This window comes from Poecilia latipinna, unplaced genomic scaffold (assembly GCF_001443285.1).
Source record: "Poecilia latipinna isolate Pla-1442-1.1 unplaced genomic scaffold, P_latipinna-1.0 Scaffold381, whole genome shotgun sequence".
Taxonomy (NCBI): domain Eukaryota; kingdom Metazoa; phylum Chordata; class Actinopteri; order Cyprinodontiformes; family Poeciliidae; genus Poecilia; species Poecilia latipinna.
In genome coordinates this window covers 1-26275 of record NW_015112997.1, presented here as the reverse complement: position 1 = coordinate 26275, position 26275 = coordinate 1, and the positions used below count along the sequence as shown (strand labels likewise).

The following is a 26275-nucleotide window of genomic DNA, read 5'->3' as shown; positions in this document are numbered from 1 at the left end:
TTTCATGGATTTCATATATGGGTCATGTCTTTTAGTGCTTTTTCAAACAGACAACATATTTCAAGCAAAAATTACAAATCAATAAAGAAAAAAATATATATTTTGCCACGAACCCACAACTTTTTTGGATAAAGAAAAAGTGAAGATTGGCGCGTTCAATAAAATAAAAAAGGGTACAAATGTATGAATTAGGGAATATACAAACAGGTCATTTTTATTACGACCAACGTGTGTCTTTAATAATGTGTAAGTAAATTAATGTGAAATAAGCAAATGAGATTTTGTGATAAAATTTTGCACTATTCTAGCATGACCCAGCTGTTTGTTTTTCTTGTTTTTTTCCTACTCCCTTTTAAACATATCGTTCACAGATTGACATATTAATGATGACGGTAATTGTTATGAGTATTTTGTCAATGCCGTTTTGATGTTTCAAATGAAAAAAGTAAAGCGAACAAAAATGTTCTTATAGCTACTTGTTTAAATGACCAAACATACAATCTAGAACTCGCTACAGGCTGTTTTAGTAAAAAAATAATGTGGTGACAAAATATTTGTAACTCCTATGATTAAAAGTATTGAACTCTATGCTTTCTTAACTTAAGTTACATACACCAGGTAGAGTAGTGATCTGAAAATTGCAGTTGTAGCAGTTTCTATCCATTTTCCATGCTTCACTTTAAGTAATTTTATGAATTCATTCAGCTACTTTTTATCTGACTCCCCTCACCCCTCTCCCCTCCCACTGGGTAGAACTATTGTAACAAAATTAAATCACAGTCCAGTTTCTGGTAAGTAAGTTTCAAGTTTTATTTCTGCGCGTCTTGTTCCCTCTTTTTTTTTCCTTCCAGCGGATGTCCCGCCTCCTGCTTCCGGTGACTTCACAACATTCAACATGTCTGCCGCCATAGCTTCCCTCGCTTCGTACGGGAGCGATTCCGACTCCGAAAACGAGTCAGAATCTAATACCAGTATCAAGAAAGTTGATCCGGATGATCCGGATGCTACGGCTCACCTTAAACCTCTGCAGTCTGGACCCACAATGTCTTTAGCTGTTCTTAATTCTGCCCCGGAGGTCGCTGTTAAGGTAAGCTAAGAGATGCTGTCTAGCTAACGTTAGCTTGACGTTGAATGCGGATTTTGTATTTAATGACTTGACTAAATGTATTGTCTACTATAATATAACCAACTTCATCTACTAAATGGAAAATGAATAGGAGAGCATAAGGCGTTGAGCTGTAGCTTACACGCTTGTCATTGTTGCTTTTTATTTTCGCTGATATAGCTATCTGAATGTACTAATATTATTAATTGTAATGCAAGGTTTAGTTAATCGTACTTTTTGCAAACAGAGAACAATCTCCATCTTCTAATTTCATTGGGTTGGTACTTTATAACTTGGTGAGATCAGTTGGTTAACATTGTTAGCTAATTATTTATGTCTCCATGTCAGGAGGCTGTTGAGACTGGCATACACTTGGACCCTTCACTGAAAGAAGTCACTTATAACCCAACATATGAAACGATGTTTGCCCCTGAGGTAAGTCCGTCAAAAATATTACAGAACTACAAACTAATATGTTTGCACGTAAAATGTACACCTGCAAGTCAAAAGGTTTCCATGAATAATGCCAAAACTTCTAATTAAGCCCTAGTTAAATGTTGAAGTAAAGACTTGGTAGTAACTTTACTTAACTTCATTCTACCCTATGCAGATGGATTGGTGATTGACTCACCTTAGCATTCTTAATGCTTCATGTGACTGAGTCTTATGAATTGAGTTAAATACATATATGACTACAGGGCAGATGATCATTAAATACTGAATATATTAAAAAAAAGATGAGGTAGCTCAACGTACATCTTACACCTTTCACCCACTGTAGATCTTCTACACATAAGAGTGTCCATTACCTACGTAACCAGGACAGAACATGGTGTCCCTTCAAAAAATACCCATGTAAAATGTATTTTTAGATATGTCAACATGTGGCATGATACAGTTTTACAGCAGCTAAGTAACTCTTTCTAAAATAACTTTTTCTAATTCGATATGAACTAAAACAGTTCATATTGAATTGGGCCAATGTGCTGAGCTTTGCTGTAACCACTGTGAATTATGAAGATGATATTTTCTCGGGAAAAGATTAGTTTCACTGCTGCACTTAGAATACAGATTGGTTTATTTTTGTTCTTGAAGCCAAGATACTTTTGAAAAATCCTTTGGTTGGTTCATAGCATCTGTTTTTTCAAAAAAAAAATCTTGTTCATGTCGACCCCTGATTTCTCTTTTCCTCAGGAGAAGAGATCTTTGCTCCTGATCCTTCTGCCATCTTATTCATTTATTTTCTCTTCTATGAATCACAAAGCTGGTTGCTATTGAAATGCATGTTATTTTACAAAAAAAGGTGACTTGTTCTAGAAAACCATTTGGTCAGAAACTCGTGATTTTTCTTAAATCAATGAAAGCACTGTGCTAAGTGCAACTAAAACCAACACTTTTTGATGACATTGACAATAATCGTTGCCTCATTTCATTTTAGTTTGGGCCGACGAATCCGTATAAGTCCCAGCAGATGTCGGCCCCAAGGAACATGCTGTCTGGCTATGCAGAACCTGCTCACGTCAATGATTTTATGTTTGAACAGCAAAGGAGGACTTTCTCTACTTATGGTAAAATGATCTATATCCTCTAGGGTAGGTAGCACACCATTTTTTCTTTTAACAACATTCTTCTGTCTGCTTGTAGGTTACGCTTTAGATCCTTCTGTTGACACACACGAAGCTTCCTCTTGTAGCTATATTGGTGCTGTGGAAGAGGCTGAAAAAAACAAAGGTGTGCATTAATAATGATTATCTTTTAAATTAGTTTGTTTAATAACTTATATATATAATATGTATATATATGTATGTGTGTGTGTTATTATTAAACAATTGTAATACCTCTAATGTAATCCTTCCTTCCTCCAGGACTGACTGTCTTTGAAAGTGGTCAGAAGAAGCCAGAGAAACGGAAGAAGGTCAAAGGTGGGGACGCGGGAGAGATTGACAGCTTCCTGGGGCCGTGGGCGAAATATGTGGACGAAAAAGATGTGGCCAAACCGTCAGAGGTGAAATATTGTTTTATGTGCTAGAAAACATGTTAGTGTAACTTGATTGCTGGTTTACAGAATGATTTGCTGATCATTTGTAACATGTATTAAATTATATGTGATTGTCTTTAAATCACAATTATGAAGCAGAGTGTCTGTATTTTATTCTTTATTATAATTCGTAGCAGGAATACTGAAGTTAAAGCCCCAACAGAATGTTTTTTTTTTTCTGCAGCTACCAAGAGGCAACTGTATAGGCCTTTATATCCAGTCTAATGTATTTTTCTACATCAGATCAGACATTTGGTGCAGCAGATGCTACTTATCACTGGCTTTGTGACTCCACTCGCCCACACAGCCATGTTAAAGCCCTCATAATCGGGCATTCATTCGAGATTAAACTGATTCACGTTGCCGGGCCTGTCTTCATAAATATATAAAATATGACAATTGCTGGGTTGTTTCCTCATAATTAATTTTATTGTACAGGAAGAGCAGAAAGAACTCGATGAGATCACTGCTAAAAGGCAGAAGAAGGGAAGGAATGAAGACGAGGCTCCAGGAGAAGAGAAGACCATTCTTCACGGTAATTAAGATGCTTTTATGTTTTCAATGGCTTTTAGTGAAATTAATCAAAAATAATCTTTTTCCACGGTTAATGACTAAGAGGAGTTAAATTTTCTCTCCTTTTTTTTAAATTTGTTTTAAACATCACATTTTGTCTTTCTTCCTGTCTGCAGTCAAAGACATGTATGACTACCAGGGCAGGTCATACCTCCATGTTCCACAGGATGTGGGCGTCAACTTGCGCTCTGCAGATGCTCCAGATAAGTGTTACCTGCCAAAGAAACAGATTCATGTCTGGTCTGGACACACCAAGGTAAGTGGGAAAAGGAGAACATGGGGGTTTGTTGCTAATGAAGTAACCTGAAAGTGAGCTCTGTTGATATTTCTATGGTTTCTTTCTCTGAACATTTTGACATGCAAAAAGAAAACTAGGAACACTGAGAGTGTTTGTCTCTCAGTGACAAACACTGTAAGATTGTAAGACATTTTTAATCGTCTTACAAAGACTATTCAAAATGTCTTTGTAAGCATTTTGAATTGAAATGAATTCATGTGTGCTACGTTATTGTGTAAAGTGTGACTTTACTTTGAAAACCATTAACCTCTCAAAAACATTTCACCAGTTAAAAAGATGCACAAAAACGTGTAAATGTTATAAACTGTGACACCTGAAAGCTAGATAAAATGCAAAACTGTACAGTACAACACTGTATGATATCGGTACTAACAAATACTTTCATAAGAAGGAGATAAATAAGTAAATAAATCTGTTTGTTTCCAGGGTGTCAGTGCTATCCGATTATATCCCAGGTCTGGTCATCTTCTGCTCTCCTCTTCCATGGACTGCAAGATCAAGGTATATTATCAAATTATCTAATAACAGCAGGAGGTCATTTAAGCAGCACAGACGCTTGATTCCCTCAAGATAGTAGATGTTAATAATTTTACTGTTACATTTCAAGGTGGCTGCCTATGTTTACAGTCTTAAGATGTGGTGCTCTAAGAGTGCATAGGACTGAATGTTGGATTAAATGACTAGAATATAACAGATGTTAAAACCAAACTTATGTTTTGCCCATATGTCCACGATGTCATTTTATATTGATAGAAAAGTCTAAAACATTGAGTATGAGTAGGAAATTTTGAAATGTAAATACTGTAGGAACCCAAATCAGAATATGCATTTTTTCCCCCTTCATCCAAAAGTGGGAAATGTATTTTTTTTTAATGAAAACTTCAAACTTCCACTGTTTTGATCTGTAAGCACATTAATCAGAGACAGGTGTTTGATTCACTTTTTTTTTTTTAATATCTACTGAAGGTCGTTTAAGGTCATTAGATACTTTGATGTGCTTTGATGTATAAATGGGGTTAATTCCTTTGTTTTCTCTTGGATACAAAAGAGCAACCTTTATCAGCCGACCTGCAGCACATATTTTTCTCATGTGGTATAGCTAATATTTTCACCCCAGAAAAACCTGATCAGTGCATTTGATTATTTTGGTTGACTATTTTAGTCAAGACACAGCGTTGTACAAATATGCACAACATTGAGCACATCAATGCTCTGTACTGATCAGGCCATCACTCGATGTGTCTAATTCTCTCTAGCTGTGGGAGGTCTACGGAGAGAGGAGGTGTCTCCGTACATTTATTGGTAAGTAAGCATTTTTTGTTAAATCTATGGTTTATTTTAAAGTTGTCAAATGGTGATGAATCTTTTTTTTTAAATGTAATTTTGAGTGCTGCATCCCTCAAGAGTTCCTGAACAACAGCATGTCATCTGCAAACATGCTGACAGAAAATATGCTCAAGCTCTGAATAAACATAGCCTTTTGGGAAACGTGCGGCAGTGACGGATATGAGCTCATCGTCACTGGAACATTTAAATCTGCTGACCACTGTCAGAGATGCTACGTTTTAAATTTAATTATACATACAGAGAAATATTTACCATTCCAGGTTTGAGTGTTTTTAGGCTAATGCATGCAAGACACTCTGCTACTCCTCCCTGACAGCACACTGTCAGGATAGAGATTGTTTGCAGCTTTGGTTCTGCTTTTCAGCTCCTTCACAGAACATGCATAATTCAGCAGCCCAGGGGCTGAAGGGAACGAGGGGCAAGGGAGGGCACAGAACATGGAGAGGCGATGTGGGGGGGGGGAGAGGAAACCCAGTTAGGAATGAATGAAATTACAAAAGAGTCCATATGTAAGGCAATACTGATTAAAATATATATCTATTTTTTTTTCTTATCTAATGCAGTTTTAGAAGTATTTAGTTATGTCACTGGGTGAATATTAACATTGCTCTGCATTTAATGATCAGCTATGTAATATTAATTTTTCTGTTCTGAAGCTGTGATATTTTTCCTGAGGGATCGGACTCTTTCCAGTACACGCACATTTACCATAAATTAAAACATACGACTTACCGGTCTTCCATTTTAAATGCATATGTCGCTCTGTAAACTTCTGCTTGAAGTACCCACTTTGACTGAACGCCGCACAGAATGTGGACTGGTTTGAAGCATCCAACCCGAAGGATCACTTAGTAAAACAGGGAACAGCGAGGGTAGGGAAATTCATGAATATCAATCAGTGATATTTTCATATTTTAATTCAGCCAGGGACACGGGGGATATTTGCTTACTTGTGTGACCTGTTTTCAGTGGTAGTAATGCATGTGCGTTTCTGCACACACATCAGCGCAAGGCTTTCAGTGGCGATGCTGTTGCCTTTGGTCTGCCAGCAGGCCTGGTTAGAGGAAGAGTGCAGACAGGTGCTTAGCCTCAGTGGGCTCTGTTATCACTGTGGAAACAGCATACCTCTGATAAAAGCTGGTTTTAACAAGGGAGAAAGCTGCAAATAGTCAGACTGCAGGGATCTCAAATCACCTTCCTGCACGAGGAAGAGCCAGACAGTTAAGGACATGAATTAGAAGGAAAACAGAGCACGCAGCCATTGAAGACGTAATTATGGCTTGTAATTTTTGTTTTAGCCTTTCCCTCGTTAGGCTCTACTAAACATTTTCCCTTCCTCATCTTCCACATGTGGAATCATGGAATAATTTTGCCAGTAAGCAATAAGTCATCTGAGGCAAAAATTTGCCATATTTTTTGTTCAGTGTAAAAATATGATTTTATTGCAATAGTTGTGTGCTTATAATTGCTTTGATTTTTTTTTTTTTTTTTTGTGCATTAGGTCACAGCAAAGCAGTGCGAGACATTTGCTTCAACAACAGTGGGACTCAGTTCCTCAGTGCTGCATACGACCGCTACCTTAAACTGTGGGACTCTGAGACAGGTAAGCTGCGTCTCTTACAGAATTAGATATATAACTGCCAATGTAAAATAAATAATAAAGAAACTGACAAAAACAATAGGTTGACTTATCTTGGTCAAACATGTAAAAATAAACTGCAACAAACCTTCTTTCAAATTTTTCTGAAAGTGGAATTGTGGATTTTAAATATAATGTAAAATAAATAATGAAGCATGCCATTGTTCAGAGCACTAAGTATAGAATTCGACTGAATAGATCTGCCCTTACGGATCAGTCACATTGTCACTGATATCTAGAATTTCTCACAGTATCGGGACCAATACAGATATTAACATCGGATCGGTGCATCTCTAATTTGTCTCTTATAGACCAGTCCAGGTTCTGATTTCAGGTGGCTGAACAGACATGCTGCTTTGTCATGTGGTGCAGACACCGCCAGGAAGCACTTATTGACATTTATTGCTGTGAAATGCATTTTGTCACCTTTTGACTGAGTCTTGATTCTACTACATAGCAAATGAACAGCTACTTTTGTCTACGTCTCTGTGTAGAATAAAGCCTTTTCTTTACATCCTCCCTCTGTTGAAATTTGACACCCTTTCAAGTTGAAGAATGCTTCTCCAGCAGAGGGCAGAAAAGAGTTAAATCCCCCACTTGTTGATTTGTTTAAAAAAAAAAAAGAAGATATTTCTTAAATTGTTGTCTGTTTTGTTGATTTCTGTGTGATAGAGATTGTTTATCTAACTCTGTCCCAGCAGCAGGTAGATTTGATTGAAAAGTCCCCATTGCAGTTTTGTATTCCTTCATATGCAGCACTATCTTCCTCGCAGAATGAACAGAAGTAAACAGCATTTTCTGTTTTCCAGCTGACTTGTCGCTCCCCCTGGGGATTGAGCACTACAGCAATAAAAGTTGCAGACTGTGTTCTTTAAGTTGTGGACAGCTTTAGTGTGCCGTAATGGAGAAAAGGAGAGAAAAAAAAAAAAAGAAGAAACAATGGATTTTTCTGGAACCCTGACTTTCAATTTACTTCCCTCTCCACAGGCCAGTGTATCTCTCGCTTCACAAACAGGAAGGTACCCTACTGCGTCAAGTTCAATCCGGACGAGGACAAGCAGAATCTTTTTGTGGCCGGGATGTCAGATAAGAAGATTGTTCAGGTAAAGGACAGCGAGCGATCCGCTTTTGTCGGCAGGGCAGATGCACTACAGTTTCCGCGTTTGGCGCCTGAGCTCATGGGAGCACGAACTACACTTCTCTCTCAAACTTCAGCACTTGTGTACGAATCTCTGTGGGACTTGCACGGGGATCAGTGGATGACAGGACTAGAGCAAGTCATTAATCACAGGCTGCACACGAGCAGTGAAGAAAACGGTGTAATGTAGTGCAACCATCACATCACGTAAAAGTTTGTGTGGTAGTAACATCCAGAGGACAAATGGAGCTGAAAGATTTTATACATTTTTCTTCTAAGAATAAACTATTAAAAGATATATAAAAAGAAAGCACCAGCTCTGCTCCCTAACTATCGGTGTGAATTGCATTTGTTATCTCAATCGGGGCTAACGTTAAATCATGCAGTTGTCCTCCGGGCGACGAGCACAGATGGCTGCTGGCCCCCAGGGAAGGATTTAAATAAAAGAGCACAAATGAAATTGGACAGAACTGCATGCACGTTTCTTGTTTGTTTTCTTGCCTGGGGGTGGGAGCATCTGCGTGGAAACTTTTTTTTTTTTTTTTTACATCTTAATTTGTGCAAGATCCTCTCCAAAAATATATTGATGCTCAAATCCGAGGCCGGTTTGATTTTATTGCTAATCACTGTCACCGCTTCACCGCAGTTGACCAATTTCTCAATGCTGACACAGATTGAACATTTCCTCAAAGGAGAATGTTTGAGGAAATGTTCAAACATTTCCTCAAACAATGTTTGAAGATCAGATGTCATCCATCTGATCTTCTCTTGGCTTAGAAAACTGTATGCTGACACTTTTTTTTATTACGGTTGATTCTCCGCTGGTTGTTCAGATCATCCTGTGTGTTTAGACTTGTTTGGGGTTTGAGTGTTTACTTCCCTTGTTTCTGCTTTGCTTTCTGCCCGTGTTTGCTGGACAGTGGGACATCAGGACGAGCGAGGTGGTTCAGGAGTACGATCGCCACCTGGGTGCTGTGAACACCATCACCTTTGTTGACGAAAATCGCCGCTTTGTCAGCACGTCAGATGATAAGAGTCTGCGAGTCTGGGAGTGGTGAGTAAAGACTACGAATTAAAGGATGCAGAATCTTTGTCTTAAATGCTCCAGTTTGAATATTCTTAACCAGAACTCTTGATTATCCCTATTAATATTCACTTTTATTTTTGTTGTTGCAATGCTAATATGTCCTGGCTTGTTTGGTGTCAGCAGACAGTCAAGACAGACCACCAACAATGATATGTTTATTGGCTCCAGTGCCTGTGGGGATATAAACAAGCTCTGCTGTTTCCGTCTCAAAGATTGTAAATATTTATAGAAGGCCTTAATGTTTAGAATAAGGACTTTTATTCTCTGCTTTATATTTTTAGTGAAAAGAAGCTCCTAGTTTGTTTTTCCCAACTCCAAAAAAAAAAAAAAAAACTTCTGTATTTTTAAATTTAGAAACAGAGAGCAAATGTTGATCTTGTAAAGACCAGAAGAAGCCAATCAGCTGTAGCCTGAGAGTCTGTTTTCCACATTGTCTCCTGGGAGACAAAACCGTGGGAGTAAATCAACAAGTTGTTGACCATATTAATTGCCTGACAATTATTTGAATTGGCCAGAAGACATATATTGACTGTAGAGAAAGGTTGGGCACAGATTTATAGATTAAAAATCCATAAGAGGTAAATACCTACATATATTTAAGCTTACATGTTTTTTTTTGTTGTTTTTTTTCATATATTTACATGCATCAGATGCGTCTGAGAAGTAAATAAATCTAAAGCACTGGTTTATTATTAGGGAACAAGTATTGATGAAGGTTTTTAGGATAATCAATCTGAGAGCTTTGCTTAATATTTGCTAATATGCACCTGAGGGGGGGGGGGGGGAAAAAAAGGTTTTGAAAATAACTGTTGCAATTTATGGTCACAGTTTGGGCAGCGAACTTCTCTGGTTTATTTTAATTTAAATTAGTCTTTTAAGCAAGAAACTTTCCAGCCTGATCAGATTCTTCTAAAAATCCTGTGGTCTTCTCAAGCATAATCACTGTAAACACACCTTTATTAGTCAATAATGTCCCTTGGACAAAAATTGTATTTGTTGTTCCATTTCTCTCCACAGCTCCACTACAGGACTTCAAAAGCTTTACTTGCTGAATTTAATTTGAGTCCTAAAAAAAACTTTGAACTCCTTGTTCAGATTTCTAGTACTGTCATAAATTATATTTTAAGAATTTATTTTTGTAATTCATACAAAATAATAAAATGTATATGAATAAGTAGAAAATTAAACAGGCAATAAAGTTCTGTTTCCTAAATGTGTTTATTTTTATGTTTAGGGGATTAAAATCAAAACGTTACATTGATTATCGATTTATTTGACATAGGAGAGTGTCTATTTCTGTCATTTAAAAAAAAAAAAATTGCTCATAGGTAAATATTAGCTACATAATTAAGTTCCGAATTCCTGTAGTTCTTAAATTATTATGTAATAAAAATCTTAGAGTTCTCTTCCAGAGAACGGCAGAAACAATGTTTATCATCTCTTACTTTCTTATTCCCTCTTATTAGTTTGTTGAAACTGCTTTCATTTAACTCCAGCTGTTCCCCGTCACTGATATAACTCAGTGTAAACAGATGGCAGGATCAGTTCCAGATTAAAACTCTTAAGCACACTTCCGATGCAGATGTGCTGGGAAAGACACAGAGAGACATTAGTGACATTGAGTAACTTTATTTTTTTAAGACGTCCCCCGGCGACCAAGCAAAGCCCTTTCCATTCATAATGACAGAGACAAACACAGAGAGCTGTAAATGTGAAAGATCTGCTTCAGACCAATTAAGATCAAATAGTGGCACATCTCTGCCAAAGCAGACAAACAGAGAGAGCATGAAAGGACTGGCGACAGTGTGAGGAGAGCAAATAAGGATTTCGTAAATAATTGGTTGCTTGTGCAGTCACGGTTCGACATCAAAAGCTTTCGGATTTTATTCAGATATTTACGTGCTCTAACTAGCTCTAACTACACCGATAATTTTGCTGTTCCACAGCTGCTGTTTTGCTGTCGGTGTTAAGTATTTTTCAGGCTCGCAGACAGAACAGCAGAGGTTAGCAGAGAGGTTTATTAACTATTTCCCTTTGGGGTTGTAGAGGCTGAACCGGTGCTTAATCCGTTGTCCTATGGGATCACCAGGCTTTGTGTCTTTTTCAGGGACATCCCTGTGGACTTCAAGTACATCGCTGAGCCCAGTATGCACTCCATGCCAGCTGTGACTCTGTCTCCCAATGGTGAGTCCCCTGATATTTTGGAAAAAAAAACAAAAAAAAAACAACAAAAAAAAAACACACAAACTGCAACATAGAGTGGAGGACTCTAGGGAACTCAAACCTACATTACCACACTGATGTAGATTCATACTGCCCAAGGTTGGCCGTTTCTCAGAGGAGTAAAACAGCACGAGATTTGCAGAACAAGTCGGTATAAACCGAGTCAGTCTAAAGAGTTTGTGGTCTGCAAGCCTGCTGTGGTTGTTTCTGTATTGTTGGTAAACTGGATTTCCGAGTTTCTCAGCCTGCAGCTTCCCACCTGGTTACAGCTGTGCGAATTGTTATGAACAAAGACCTCTGCATCTGTTGCAAACCATATTATTTGGCACTGGGAAGGGCCGTAAGTTTTGTTCACTTTCATGATTATGAAATGATAATACCAAAGTGTTGTATAATATTAGGGAAGACTGCCGACTTGTCATTTGTCGAGGTGGCAGATGTTGAGACTGGGGCTGGACGACACGGCAGAAATCACAATAGACGTGTTTCACATCTGTCTATAATTATTTGTTTTGTATTGATTTGTTTTCTGCTTTAAATATATGAACCGGTGATGTCACCTTTCCTGTTTTATCTACAATTTCCTCATGACCTGTTTCGCTCATTTTCTCCGTTCACTCCACATCATTGTCTTTTTTTTTTTAAGATGAGCTCCTGCTGCACAGGTGTTACTCAGTGGTTTGTTGCTAGGTTACCAATGAGTGAGTGAGTTAATTGATGCCACCTGGTCGAGCTACTAAAGCTTTTCTTCTGACTACATCCCCCAGAATGCTGTGCGGTTCTGCACCGGAGTTCAGTGAAATTCTACTGGACATATTTTCTTTTCGTATGGATGACGCATCTTTATCATGATATATATTTTTGTTGATTTATCGGCCATCCCTAATTGATGCCCACTAAAAGAGGCTAACTCTTGTATCCAAGCGTGAAAGTAAGTGAAAAGAAAACGTGATATAGAAGGCGTGCATAAGCAATAGGGATGGATGCAACCCAGTCTTCCTTAAAACCTCAGCAGAACCGCAGGCCACTCACCTCTGTGTCACATAGTATGGTATTATAAATATTCATGCGGAACAAGCCCTGACTAAGTAAACAAGTGAAAAGAATCATATTGTGTATGCAATGAATCTAAATAACAGGAGTTTCACTTTAGAACTTAATTATAAATTAAAGAAAGTTTAAAATGACACTCTGATTTATTAAGGTCCACCGGTACACCAAGACATGAAATCGCAAAGCATTTAAATCGCAGATGTACCCGTCCACCTAAAGCACCTAAACTACAAACATTTAAAAATGCTGATAGGGAATTTTTTTTTTTTTTCCGACCAACAGACCCCGGCTGGTGTCTTTCTTTTCCCCCCCCCCTTTTTTTTTTTTTTTTTTTGTCTTTTTGCAACGATAAGCAAACTGTTTCCTCGGTTTAGCGTCATAATTAACATACAGATCTGAAGGCGTTATTGATGTTCCCATTAAAACCCGCCAAGGAAGTGAAGAAGTGCGTCTTTCCAAATGTCAGTCTATTCCTTATGGGCAGATGTATTGAGCCCAGGCATGTTGGAAATTAGTATTATGATTTATGTAGTGCAGGCTTGCTGCTGGCACTGTGTCTCAGTTGTACTGAATATTGATGTTGTCAGATGCTTATTAAGAACAGATCAAGATGTGTGACAAGAGCATTCGGGGTTATTATGCAGATTTTACACACTAGGATAGATTAATTTTGCTTTTTTTTTTTTTTTTTTATTTTTTTTGCAAAACTTTGAGTGGGAATGGAAACTGAATCTGACAGCAACCAAGTTGTATAAGGAACACTAACAGAAATGGACATTCCACTTTAGCTCCAGCTCTTGGTTTTCCAATTAATAGGCTCTGCGTTGCAGCCCATCATCTTCAGCTGGGGCCTTACTCAGCTTTTTGCTCCCTCCTCTCCACCTGCCTAAATCCCTTTCCCCTCATGTTCTCTTTTTTTACTCTCTTCCCTCCTCCTGGTCGACGTTTGTATTTGTCCCAACATGATTTGTTTTTCCGCGGCGTGTGAATAATGAATGTGTTCTCAGTGGGAAACCATTCAGTTTTCTCTTACCCCTAAATGACACCTGGCCCCCCCTTGGCGCCACATCTACGGTCTCTTGTTCTTTTGAGTCCCCTGCGTCTTCCTATTTCACTGAAAGTTGTTTTTGCTCTCCTGTACCTATTACAGTAGACATTTCGGGGCTTTTTAAAGGTTCTTTTTTTTTTTTTCTGGAGAGGGATGTAACATGCACGTACACACCGACTGGATACCTTGCTTTCATACCTCATTAATAATCATGTTCCTGTTAAGAGGTGCAGTGAGTTGTGTGATGCCCTGAAAGTGATTTACTGCTTCCCTTTGCTGTGTAGTGACTTGAAACTGTCGTCATGTCAAGAGCTGAAACGCAGCGCGAAACAGATTATAATTGAGCACCTAATGATGAGAAAGCCTGCCTAATTTTTCTAAAATTGCTTCAATCTTTCTCATTTAATGAAGGTAGAACGATGGGTCCCGTGCCCTTCTTGGGGAACTGTCCTCCTTTTATTTTAAAAGTTTTATGCTCGAGTCAAGTTTCTGCTGTTTTTCTAGCTAAAATATTCGAGTCCTGAATTTAGATGCTAGGTTTACAACTCGACCGGCAGCAGCATAAAAATACGACTTCAAAGATCTCGGTGTCTGCTTGTTAAACCTCTGGCTGTACAGAGCCATGCAAATGAGGCCAAGAAGTGAGCTAACAGGCAATTTAAAATGTTCTGTACAATCTTGTAGCTTTAATGCCGCTTCACTTGATAATAAACATTTTTTACCCCCCTTCCCTTTTAAACATCTTGTGCTGCTTTGCCAAGACTTTTAAACTGTGCTTGGGAAAGACGAGTTTCTCCCGCTGTTTACACACGCTGGTTTCTAATTTCAGGTAAATGGCTGGCGTGCCAGTCCATGGACAACCAGATTCTTATCTTTGGAGCCCAGAATCGCTTCAGACTGAACAAAAAGAAAATCTTCAAGGGTCACATGGTGGCCGGCTACGCCTGCCAAGTGGATTTCTCCCCAGACATGAGGTAGGGTGTTTTCTGATCGAACAAAAACCAGAGGAAGTTTCTCAAATATCAATGACAAAAAAGCCTATGAATAAATTAATGGTGGGCCACCAGGGTTGTTATCTAATAAGCAGGAAGGAAAATATTAAATTCAGTGTGTATTTATTTTATATTTTTACTTCAGTGCATCTCAAAGTCAGAATAACAATAATAGTGACAGGTAACAGTCTAACTATAAATACCATAACATTTTAACAGAGGATTTTATTACTATAAGACTTCCTTATTAATTTGTTTTGTAAGAACTTCCATTTACTGATGAGCTTAGAAGAAAAAAAAATCTATAATTACATGAACTTTGGCAATCCAGCTTTCATTTAATTTTTGTCCATGTCTCGCCCACCACTGCACACATTGGCTTACAGATACTCTAACCTTCTGTCATTATTCATTGCTGCACCACAACTTCTGACAGACAAGAAAAAGAAAAGAAAAAAATAGACTTTAAAGCCACGTCTTCCACCTTTTTCCTCCTACTGAACTGCTGTCTTTCTTCCAGCTATGTGGTATCGGGGGATGCAGATGGAAAGCTGAACATTTGGGACTGGAAGACCACCAAGCTCTATCACAGGATCAAGGCTCACGACAAAGTCTGCATCAGTGCTCTGTGGCATCCGCACGAAACCTCGAAGGTCATCACCTGCGGCTGGGATGGACAGATCAAACTCTGGGACTAACTCTGATGGCGTCTAAAATTATGTGCAGAAGTCAGTGATTCTTGGACTTTATTAAATAGTTTTGAGCGAAAGCCAACAGGCTGGTATCCAGTCTACTTGTTTAAGTGTATTTTTGTATCTTGAAATAAAAGCTCAAATATGTACATATTGTGTGTGTACAAGAATGAGCATATTGGAATCTTTAACAATGATATGGCAAAAGAAATATTACAGGGTCAACGACACGTATTTTTATTTTTAGTAGTGTTCTGTTCTTTTTTAAATTTCTTGTTCTACAAAGTGTTTTTAATCATCTAAACATCCTTTTGTGGAAATAAACATTCTGCCCATTTCCTATTTTAGAAAATGAAACTGATTTGTGGTGCAAAATTTATTTCTTTAACCATCATCAAACACAAAGTCAGGGAGAAAATATATATATATAAGCTGAGCGTGTGAAACATTTGATCTTATCTGCACACAACAGCAGTGTGATTTGATATTTTATTCTAGACCCACAAAATTCCCAGTATTCTAACTTTATGACCCATAAAAAGGTGGGAATACAAACGAGGACAAAGACATTCAAGAATCTGTGAGAGGTGGAGCTGCAGGAGGAAGGCAAGCTGGCCGAGGCACTTAGATGTGTAGGGTAACCCAGGGAAACCACGGGTCCTGCTACCGATGTGGATGTTACTTTTATTAGGTACCGCCTACATACGCATTCTTGTAGAGCATCTACCCTCATTCATGGAAACATCACCTGTTGGCAGAGGACAAATTTGGGTAGTAACTAGCTACATTTACTTAATGTAATTGGAGTAAATGTAATTTGTTTTTGAAAAATGTCCTTTTAGGAGTATTTTTACTACACTGTGCTTTTTACTTTTACTTGAGTAATTTTATTATGAACTGTCGCTACTTGCTACAATTAAACAAACCTGTAGTTTTTGTTGAAGTTTCATAGGTTTTTGCTACTTGTATGAATTATTGTCATTTTCGTCCTTAAATTTACTAACTTCCCACCTTATATTTGATCCATCTGATGATGTCATTTCTAAATATTAAATGATAATTTCATCAGTTACCCAGTACTTGTGTAGACCTTTTACCAAATATGGTTTGTACTCGGGTAATTTCTTGGATGACTGCTTTTTACTTTTACTTTTATGTTGAAGTAGTGCTTCTCTTACTTGAGTACAATTTTTTGGATACTGTGCTTACCTCTGGAAGTGTCCTATTTAAGCATGATAATGTTCCTTGCCACAAGCAGGAGTGATCTGAGAAGAATGACTTGCTGGTAGATTAGAAAAATCCACAGGATATATTTTTCAGTTATCTGGACAATAACGCCTCATTGATGGCAGAGGAAAATCAGTGCAAGATGGATGGCAAGGCAGAGTATCTCAAATGACGATTGATTGGAAAATACCATCCCTGAATGCATCACATATTAAACCTTCAAGCAGATGCTGCCTCAGATGACCCTACTTGGTGACGTGGCAGCCAGCTGGAACAAGAATTTGAGGCCGTGGTTTGAACAAGTTCACCAAAGAGAACAAACAAGAAAACATCAGACCACTTGACCTATTACATTGAGATGGTAGATGGTCAGATAACATGGAACTGTGATTTCACTTTCTAGGTGGTAGGAGGTGGATGACTTTAGTACCACGTAGCCCAGCTAAAATCCTCCCAGGCTGGTTTCTTTAACAACACTGATCTCGGTGTAGTCCACTTTCTGCCAGTCACCAAATCTCAGTCCAACAGAGCACATTTGGGATGCGGCGGAACGAGAGATTCCTATCATGGATGTGCAGCCAACCACTCAGCAGGATTTGTGTGATGCTGTCATGTCAATATTCAAGAAAATCTGTGAAGACTGTTTCTGACACATTGCTGAATCTATGCTCTGAAGGGAAAAGGAAAAGATACTAGCAAGCTGTACCTTATAAAGTGTGTGGAGAAAGATTGTATTCTTGTAAATAGCATTCTGCCTTTTGTAGGCAGTACAAATTGCTTCTTTTTTATATTCACTTACTTTCAGAGAGGCAGGCTCTTTCATTTACCTTCTCCTTGGAACAATATGTATGTTTTGTATCCACTGTACAACCTGTGTGGTCTTTTGGCCGTAGTATTTATGAAGATGGAACGGCTGGCCGTGAGCCAGGCTTCAAGAATGTCTAAATCGGGCTGACCTGCAGCCAACAAACACAGAGCCTCTGGAAGTAATTACTTCATCTATGTGAGAGGTCGTCACAGACCAGAGACCGAGTCTAAAAGATTAACTTTTTATGTTTATGTGCCGTCCATGAAGGCTTCCACCGTACGTTCACCCAGCTCAGGGTGTAGGCGCTGCTGGCATTCAAGATGTTCTTGTGTAAAAAAAGGTGAGGTGTGCTCGGATCGCTGTGGACGCGAAAGAGGCGAAAGCCAGCTCGTTCGAGCTCCTTCAGCAGGCTGAACCAGTACCGCACCACAGATGGGTCGTCGCCGGCCACCTCAAAGCCCGCCCAGTGCAGGTGAAGTTCCAGCAGCAGCTGACCCACGGAATCCAGGACTCCTTCCAGAACAAGGTTCTCCAATATCTTCCACTCCGCGCTCTCCATGTCTGCTTTTAGTACATCCACCTAGAACACAGGGACAAAAAAAAGATTTGGGGGGAAAAAAAAAAAAACGATTTCTTTCACACCTAGATAATAAATGAGTTCTATTGTAGCTTAATAATAACACTAAGGTGCAACGAGTTATTGAATTCAAAAGCTATTAAAGGATGTAAAAGGAGTAAGTGAAGCTTGGCCTCGGCTGTTGCTTCAGCAGTGCTGATGATGGATTGAGCCGAGGCACAACTTGACAGGGCTTGCTGGGATGGAATGGGGAGGAATTGCTTCCTAAGATGAATGTTAATAGCACCCTGAGGTCATATTTATGTAAATAGACTCGTGCATGCTCAGTGCTTAATGCATCTCTCCAGGACCTTGAGTTTGATCAGAGGTTTTGCAAACTACTAAAGTTGCCCCGTTTCTGACCTTTATGGGTTTAAAAGTTAAAGATAAGTTTTTGCTTTGAAGAGCAAATTAGAAATTATAGATGCACCAAAGATGACATTTGAGCATTTCTTAGTGTAAAATAACAAGTTTCACGAGACTAAATAAATAAATAAAACTGTTGTAAGTGCTCTGCAGAGAAGTGTTAAATCGTCTTTTATTTATATTAGCTTCGTTTTAAAGAAGTCAAACTTTTTGTAATTTTCCAAGGTAGTTGTGATTGTTCACTAGATCTTATCTTTAATAATGCTTTTATCAGCATGGAACTGAGAATCAGTTTGTATAATGAGCTCCACAGTTCAACCAGGTGTGTGCTATTTGCTCCTGGCTAGTCTGAAGGAGTTGAGAGGGAGAGCAGAAAGGGGTGACTGCTCTGTTTGGCGGAAGTTCGGAAGCTTGGAAGCTGCAGCTCTGAGGAGGAGCTGCCCCGGGAAGGCGGTGCTCGGTCCTTCCAGGCGTTTTGCACAGCTGCATGGTTGTAACGGGTGATTAAAGGATTTCTCAAACATGCGTGGAAGACTCAAGGCAACACTTCTGTTATGTTTTTGATGAGGGAATAACATTATAACCTAATGTGAAGATCAAAAAAGTCGATTTTACACAATACTGCCCATTTAAAGTTTGTTTTTTTTTTGTGTTTTTTTTTTTTTTACTAATCTGGAATAGAGAAAGTAAGGTGGAATACCACTGTATTCCCAATTGTCATCCCAATTGTTATACATGATGCTGGCAGCATCATGTAACTGTGGTGAAAGGTGGCAAAGTTTGCAAAGTGTTGACTATTTGGACCGGCGTGCACATTCACGCCACACTTCTCAGATTTTTATTTTTAAAAGATTTTGAAAGCTGTATGCCATTCTTTTCACTTCATGTGCCCGCTACTTGGTGCTGACATATTGAATTCCAATAAGATCTATCAAAGTTTAGGGATATAACATAACAAAATGTGAAAAAGAGATGAAAAATTATTATGGATATTTCAAGCCTCTAGATGTAGTTAAAAAATTGAAGAAAAATACCAGAAAACCTTATAGAATCTTAAAGTTGTCTCATATTTCAGTTATTGGTGGTAAAGTACTTCATTTGATGTAATAACTTACCTTATCAGCTTCTTATGGAGTTCTGTAGATGTTTGGTGAACAGGCATGAATTTAAACCAGATGTGTAAAAGTAAAAAAGGGGGGGGAAAAAAAAATCATGTGTTTGCAAACTGAAGAGCAGGTATAAGAAATACTGGATTGGTCACCTCAAGTCTGGTTGGAGGACTGAGTAGCCCTGTTAATGTGATTTTATTGGCTTATAGTGCAGTTAATTATCCAATACGTAGTTCTTTTCTCCAAACAAGACGCGACATTCGGCAACTGACATTTGCTTCTTTGTGAGTCGTTGTGAGTGTTTTGTCTCAGTCGGTCACCAGAGCTCCGTAAAAGAGTCATTTGTGCAGTTTTTACCCATTGCAGATCAATGCTCCAGGCAGCACAAATGCATGCGTTAACCTTTGTGAGTGACTGTTTCCTGTCTGAGGGGCCTGGCAGAACCTTTTAAGAGAGAACAATTCTGCCAGTGCCTTTGCTTGCTCCGCTGGCACACCGAGTACTCACATTAAAATCTCATTATGAGGATGTGTGCATGGCCCTGCATTTCAAGCAGGTTGACTACTATCTTCAGTAAACCAGCACACTGTGCCCACCCAAACACTACACACACAACAACAATGTTATATTTGTGCATTTCACAAACTGAATCATTGCAATAAACTGGCAGATTCCAGAAAATGAGTTGAAATTGGAGTTGAACTAGGATTTTTAAAAAAAAACCCGTCTATATACAAGAAGAGGCTTTCTAGCCAAGAGTCGTCTTTAAATTTGGATCTTTCAGCTGCCAGCTGAAATGGTGGGATGTTCACTTGGATCTTGAGACAGACACCCAGGAGAGGAATCATAGTGAGGAATAATTCGTGGTGAGGTGCACGAATGGATCGGTACTTGCACGGAGCGCCCAAATAACGTTGAAACAACAAAATAAATAAATACAGATCTGCGTTGCCACTTACGTCTCTGTGTCCAAAGTCATCGAGGATGGTGGCCAGTTTCTTGCTTGCCTGTCTTTTAGGGGCAATTGCTGGACTGGGGTCCCTCCAGTCTATAGAGATGCGGTGGAACCACATTTCTGCTTTTTGTAGGTGAGGTTGCTCCAGGCTAGGATCAAAGCAGTGGACCTCACAACCTGATCGTGCAAGAAAATGCTCCATGGAGTGATCATCCACTCCCAACCTGAAGACCACAGGAACCAAAAAAAAAAAAAAAAAAAAGATTCACAATTACAACTACTTCTACTAAAAAACCTTCTCACTGTGAAGGCATTTTGACCAAGTCTTCAGTTCTGCCAAATAGGGGATAGCTTGACTGGCAGATTTCAGATCTAATTTTACACCAGATGTAATGAGTAATGCACTTCTTCACAATGGTTTGACATCTTTCTTGTTGGTCAACACGATATTTTCCGAAGTCTTATTACATTTTATCATTATTATTACTATTTGAAAAATGTGAGTCAGGCCTTTATGTTGTTTTTGGTCAGCAATCGACTGCCCTACTGCTGTCATTTCTCTAAATCTCTGATTCACAATACCTGGCTGAACACTGATGCAAGAGGGGCCATACTGGGATTCAGATATTGCTTTAGGTTCCCTTTGAAAACTTCTGGATAGGTCATTGAGTCACACTAGTGGTAATAATAGAAGGCTGGCGACTCTTTCATTGTGGTTTGTTGGAGTCCCAAAGCCTCAAAAATGGCTTCATAACTCTTTCCAGACAGAAAGACTCCGGGGACTCTGTTTCTCATCTGTTCTTGAAATATCTTTTCAGATCAGGGGATGATGGGCTTCTTCTTGAGATCACCTAGCCTACTTCATGTTGTCAGACAGGTGCTATATGAGTGATGTGCTAACAGTACAGGTCTAAAGGAAATTGACAAAAAAAAAAAAAAATACAGGAAGCCTGTCACAGGCTAAATCCTTTTATACAACACTGTATTGACTCAATTACTTCAAATAAAACCGAAATATACAAGCAAAAAAAAAAAAAAAAAAAAGGAAATTGGAAAAGCATGACATGTTTCTTTGAAAAATGATCTGCAAAGTATTTCCTTCTAAAGGGGGCAAAACTGTCTGCTCTTAAAAAGCATTTCAACACACCCAGAAATGACTCATTTAATTTTTCATTTAAAATCAAAAACATGGGGACAACCCATAAAATGGCCATATTTCTGAGGCCTTATTCTCTGAGGATCAGAAACATCTGTACTAAATATCGGGAAAAGCTAAAAAAATTTTACCATATGAGTGTTAAGAATCTTCACAGCACAGCTACCCACTAATTCCTTTTAGCTTAGTGTGGATGGGATGAGTTACAAACGTACTTTCTTAGATGAAATTTTAACATCGTAAGACAGAGTTCTGTTGATCATAGTAATTCAGCATTTCTACATGAGCATAAATGAAGTGAACAATACTGCCACCATAAACTCAACTGAATATTTTTTGGTACAGTCCTTACTTTATTAGCACACACGAAGATATTGGATGCTTACGGTAGAGAAAATTTTGTGACTCTCCTTGGTTACTCCTGTTTCTTTTGTGTTACGTTTTTGAACTTGTTGCTGCTCGTAAGAGCCATACATTACGTATGTTCTCTCTCTGTTAACCTGTCATGCTGTCATGGTGGTCTCTGATTGCGGGCGGCATTTTGTGTGTGAGGTGAGCGTTATGAGTTTAGTTTAGTTACAGGTGCATGAAGACGACCTGGATCTTGTGCTGGGGCGAGCAACTTTCTGCTGAGGTTCAATCAACCCTGTTGGAAATGTCATTACTTGGCGATGTGAGACGCAATTATCGACGTAAGTGTTTGTTCTTTTTGAAGCTTGTGAAATGGGGCAATAAAGTCCACAATGAGCAATGATGCGACTCGTCTTGAGTATACACACCATGTCTTAGCCTGCTGCAGCCTTTGGTGATTTACTTAAGTTTTATATGCTGCAGTAAAGCTCCTCAGATCATCTGTTTCAAGTGACTTCGCCTTTATTTGGACATTTCTATAAAACTAAAAAAAAAACAAAACAAAGGACACCCTGTACATGTCTGCCTCGGATTCCCTTTTCTAATCCCACGTTATCCCCTCCTCTTTTTCCCCTAACTCTGTTTCTCCTTCTGCATTCCCATGTATCCTGTTTGTGCTGCAACTTTACCCTGTAATTGTGGCAGTGGGAATACAATTCTTCGACAGATGAGGCGCCGGATCCCCGAACGCATCCCACTTGCAGGAAGATGAGAGACGAGTAGATGCGAGGGACTGACATGAAAGACGATGTCTCTTTTTTACAGCACTAAATTTGCCATTGACAGTTTCCCATTCTCTGGAGTGAATGACTGCAGTAACACTGCAGATGATAGGTATCGCCCACATCCCAGCAGGGAGTAAAAAGGGGGGGCTTACAATGCAACAAAAGCCTTTCTGAATGACGGTAGTGAAAAACGCCATCATTTTCTAACATTAGAGTGACGTGCAAGAGCAGAGACACTGTGGATGGAGGGTACCATGAACTGGAGCAGTGTGGAGAAAATTCTACTAAAAAGGGATAGTACATGTTTTTTGAAGTAGTTACCTACTGAAGTCTTCATTTAAAATAAATGGCTAGAGCTAATGGTAAATCTAAGAAGGGCTAAAGCCAGAGTGGATTATTTTTCTTAAAGCATTTCAAATCTCACAAATGCTGCAAACCTTTCATCTATCATGATCTTTCTTCCATATAAACTGTCTTCACTTTTGTGCATTGTGACCTTCGGTTGTTTTTGTTGAATTGCTGCAGTCACGTGAATGACTGGGACATTCTCACAGCTTTATCTTCTTCTCTGAAACCAATTTCTTATACTAATCATACAACCAATTTGGTTGGTCTGCTATGATTGTATGGCTCCTCTTTTCTTTCATTTTCAGATTCTGTTGTAATGTCTCAGCACTTATCTCTATTCAGCCCTTTTTCCACATAAATGACATTTTCTGGCACCATCTAATGACAAGCAGCCCTACACCATAACAACTTGGATTTTGGTTCCACATGACAAAACTTTCCCAAACTTTAGAGAAGTTGCAACTTGCAACTTGCGTACCTTACAGCTGAGTGTATTATAATAGGAAAAAAAAAAGATCTTTGTTGGTCTCTTCTGTTCTTCTGATGTGATACAGACACAAAGCTTTTTGTGAGCCATATGAATCTAGAGATGATCAATGAATATTTTTATAGCAGGGAAGCAAATTAATCATGCCATTTAATTCTACCTGCTCCTTCACTGTTTGCATAAAAGAAAACACTTTACCCCATTAACTTGCTTTGGATTCAGTGATAATAATCACAGGGTTATATTGCCCGTCTGCTCAATGTGTTAGAAACTACATTTCCTCAGACAGCAAACATGGTCCATTTATAATAAAGTGAAGGTATTTTTACTTCCCTGCCGAAGAGCTAGCCTACATAAGTGTTCTAAATTTGTAGCTGCATGGCCTTGAATCTTCAAGGACGGTTGTGCACCAATTTCAGGGAAGAAAAATCTTTTCTGCACTTCAAGACAAGTTGATTGTAGTTCAGCGGGAGAAGGTGAACTCTGATGAAAAAAAAAATAAAATAAAAAAAAATAATGACTGGTTTTGCAAACGAGTTGGGTCTTTTCATACCGTGGTAAAGGAATGGAAAAACCTCTTCAGACTGTAGTGTAAATTATAAACCGAAGTGGCAGAATGACAACTAGTCTGCTGCCATGGACACCCACAAGAATGGAACGAAAGAGGATTAAAAATTCAAACACAGACAGACCACAAATCTGTCTCAATCGATCCGTCTGTTTAAAAGAACATAAGGGAGAGTGCTGTGTTGACCAAACATGGAGTCAAACGAGCCGGTCCAAGGTGAAACATGGGCACACGCTAGATTTCTGCTCTAATTTTGTTGAGCCCACCAAAGGTCAAACATGCCTCTGATGTTGCAGGTTTTCATTCAGTCATGACCAAAAGACTGTAAAGGGAAAACAAGTGCATGCGGCGTAAATCCAGACTTGTTTGCACCTTCTGATGAAGATGTGCAAAAAGCAGTTGGAACAAGTCAAGCTCCTCGTGTAAGCAACATAATATCACCTTGAAAAATCCAACCTTTAATTTGAGTCTGTGTTTATCCAGTGGGTGAAAAGAATTACATCTCGACTAATAATTGCATTTTAGAAAGTTGCTGGTGTGACAGCTACCTCTGCTGCTGCTGGAGACACTTCTTGATACAATGTCTATTCTACTTCTTAAACATTTCACAAGGTTGGGTCATAAATAAGAGGGCGTCTCTGGCCAGTCCACCTTTACAAGGTTTAGGTCTGGGGATGAGCACAGCTTAATTTTCTAAACAATTTCTGTGAACTTGCTTATGTTCAAGGTGGTAGTGCCATTGCACACAACTGGTAGATATTTATGCATCATCTAGTGGTTGTTAAAAAGCCTCTGTGACCTCCAAATGTCAATCTTTGTGCAGCCGTCTAACAGTAAGCTTTAGAGATTTGGCTTCACTTCCTTACTTTCGTTCTCATTGTGTGCAGCGACAAGATAAACTTGGGTACATCCTTGCTTGTCAAAGTTCAAGTTGATTCAAATGTGAATTATTGCTCTAACTTTGCATATGGATTAGCTTCGGCAAGGAGCTGTTCTCATGTAGCCATTTCATAACAAGGATCAATACACATCTGCCTTACTTGAAAGTGATGTTCTCTTGTATTTCCTATTTTAAGTGATGTCTATGAGAAATGTGTCTCTGTGTCATATTAAAAATGCAAGGAAATAGGTTCTTGACAATGACTGCTGTAATTGTTGTCAGTAATGACGCAACAAACATGTAAAACAAACATGCAGCAAATGTATTATAGTATTTTTCTCCCGTTGACTAATTGTATTAAAATTAAAGGTAGGATACTTTCTCAGAATTTTCTGGTATGAGATCATGCTACTGCAATAAAAAAAGGAATTTATTTTAAGAAGTTTTAAATGTCGTTAAAAGTGATGCTCACAAACCTGAAGTTGACCTTCAGTGATCAAGACCCTGCACTTCCATTCACCTATTCACCTTTTCCCTCTTCACCTTTTCTCAGAATGAGGTGTTTCATTCTCTACTACAGAACACCATGTCGAAGAGGGAAGTGTAGGAAGGTTATAGGAAAAAAAAATTAACTCCAAATATAAATAGTGGGGGGGTTGAGAAAGTGGATAAGTGATCTGTCATGTGGAAAAACATCCTGAAACCATCCCTCTCCAGACACAAGCAACAAGCAGCCGACCAATGAGAGAGCAGCTGCTCATCTTGCCCAGACACAGCTGCCTTCAGCTCATTATCCACACAGCAAATGAGGTCCATCAACTGAAAACAAAAGGGGCACAGCCAGTAAATACGTACTCCGAGATGTGATGACTTCAAGGCTGTACGCAGAGACACCTGTGTTTTGCATTCCTTTATAACCCAGCTCCATGTGCAGCTGTGAACTGTTGCTTGAATCTAAATAAAGTGGTGGAAACCAGTCCTGATGGCAGGATGCTCAGCATGCCCGGCTTTGTGTCAAGAACATGACCAAGAACTCGGCTGGAGTGTGCACAATAACGGGAGGTCAAATAGGGAGCACATCAAACAGCCCTGCAGAGTGAAATGTTCAAGGAAATTTCTGTCGTCATCTTCCTTTTATTGCCTTCATTGGCAGAGTTGAGGGGTGACTTGAGCGTATTGATTTCATCACGAATTGTTCTCAAAGGATTAATTGGACGGCATGAAAAAGTGAAAAGAAGGTTTTTATTCCTTTAAAGCAAAGAAGTAGTGACCCACGTGCTGTTTTTCCAGTTATTGTTTTACTTTTCTGTCTTATAAGCTAAGCCTAACTAATATGGTCAGAATATAAGTTCTTACATTCATTTGCTGCTTTGTTCTAGCTTAAAA

The 26275-nt window shown here is 38.9% G+C and overlaps 2 protein-coding genes across 2 annotated transcripts; one reads left to right on the top strand and one right to left on the bottom strand.

Moving 5' to 3' along the window:
- The first annotated feature begins 865 nt into the window (after nucleotides 1–865).
- On the top strand, nucleotides 866–15590 carry cdc40 (cell division cycle 40 homolog (S. cerevisiae)). The gene is made up of 15 exons (XM_015036783.1): nucleotides 866–1087; nucleotides 1454–1540; nucleotides 2544–2673; nucleotides 2750–2836; nucleotides 2971–3110; nucleotides 3582–3678; nucleotides 3833–3972; nucleotides 4441–4515; nucleotides 5271–5316; nucleotides 6863–6964; nucleotides 7988–8103; nucleotides 9059–9192; nucleotides 11333–11409; nucleotides 14379–14523; nucleotides 15062–15590. The coding sequence occupies exons 1-15, from the start codon at nucleotides 896–898 to the stop codon at nucleotides 15237–15239; spliced, it is 1746 nt and encodes a 581-aa protein (XP_014892269.1). The 5' UTR covers nucleotides 866–895; the 3' UTR covers nucleotides 15240–15590.
- A 595-nt stretch (nucleotides 15591–16185) lies between these two features.
- On the bottom strand, nucleotides 16186–26164 carry mettl24 (methyltransferase like 24). The gene is made up of 3 exons (XM_015036784.1): nucleotides 25366–26164; nucleotides 20319–20538; nucleotides 16186–17848 (listed from the first exon to the last, which is right to left on the bottom strand). The coding sequence occupies exons 2-3, from the start codon at nucleotides 20514–20516 to the stop codon at nucleotides 17495–17497; spliced, it is 552 nt and encodes a 183-aa protein (XP_014892270.1). The 5' UTR covers nucleotides 20517–20538; nucleotides 25366–26164; the 3' UTR covers nucleotides 16186–17494.
- Nucleotides 26165–26275: the final 111 nt, after the last annotated feature.

What these genes read in the sequence shown, in the direction of transcription:
- mettl24 (XM_015036784.1), bottom strand. Translation starts at nt 20,516, where the DNA reads ATGGAGCATTTTCTTGCACGATCAGGTTGTGAGGTCCACTGCTTTGAT. An exon ending in ATGACTTTGGACACAGAGAC is followed by an intron (nt 17,849 to 20,318) that starts GTAAGTGGCAAC and finishes CCTGTGTTCTAG; the next exon opens with GTGGATGTACTAAAAGCAGA.
- cdc40 (XM_015036783.1), top strand. Translation starts at nt 896, where the DNA reads ATGTCTGCCGCCATAGCTTCCCTCGCTTCGTACGGGAGCGATTCCGAC. An exon ending in ATGTGGCCAAACCGTCAGAG is followed by an intron (nt 3,111 to 3,581) that starts GTGAAATATTGT and finishes TTTATTGTACAG; the next exon opens with GAAGAGCAGAAAGAACTCGA. An exon ending in AGAGAAGACCATTCTTCACG is followed by an intron (nt 3,679 to 3,832) that starts GTAATTAAGATG and finishes TCCTGTCTGCAG; the next exon opens with TCAAAGACATGTATGACTAC.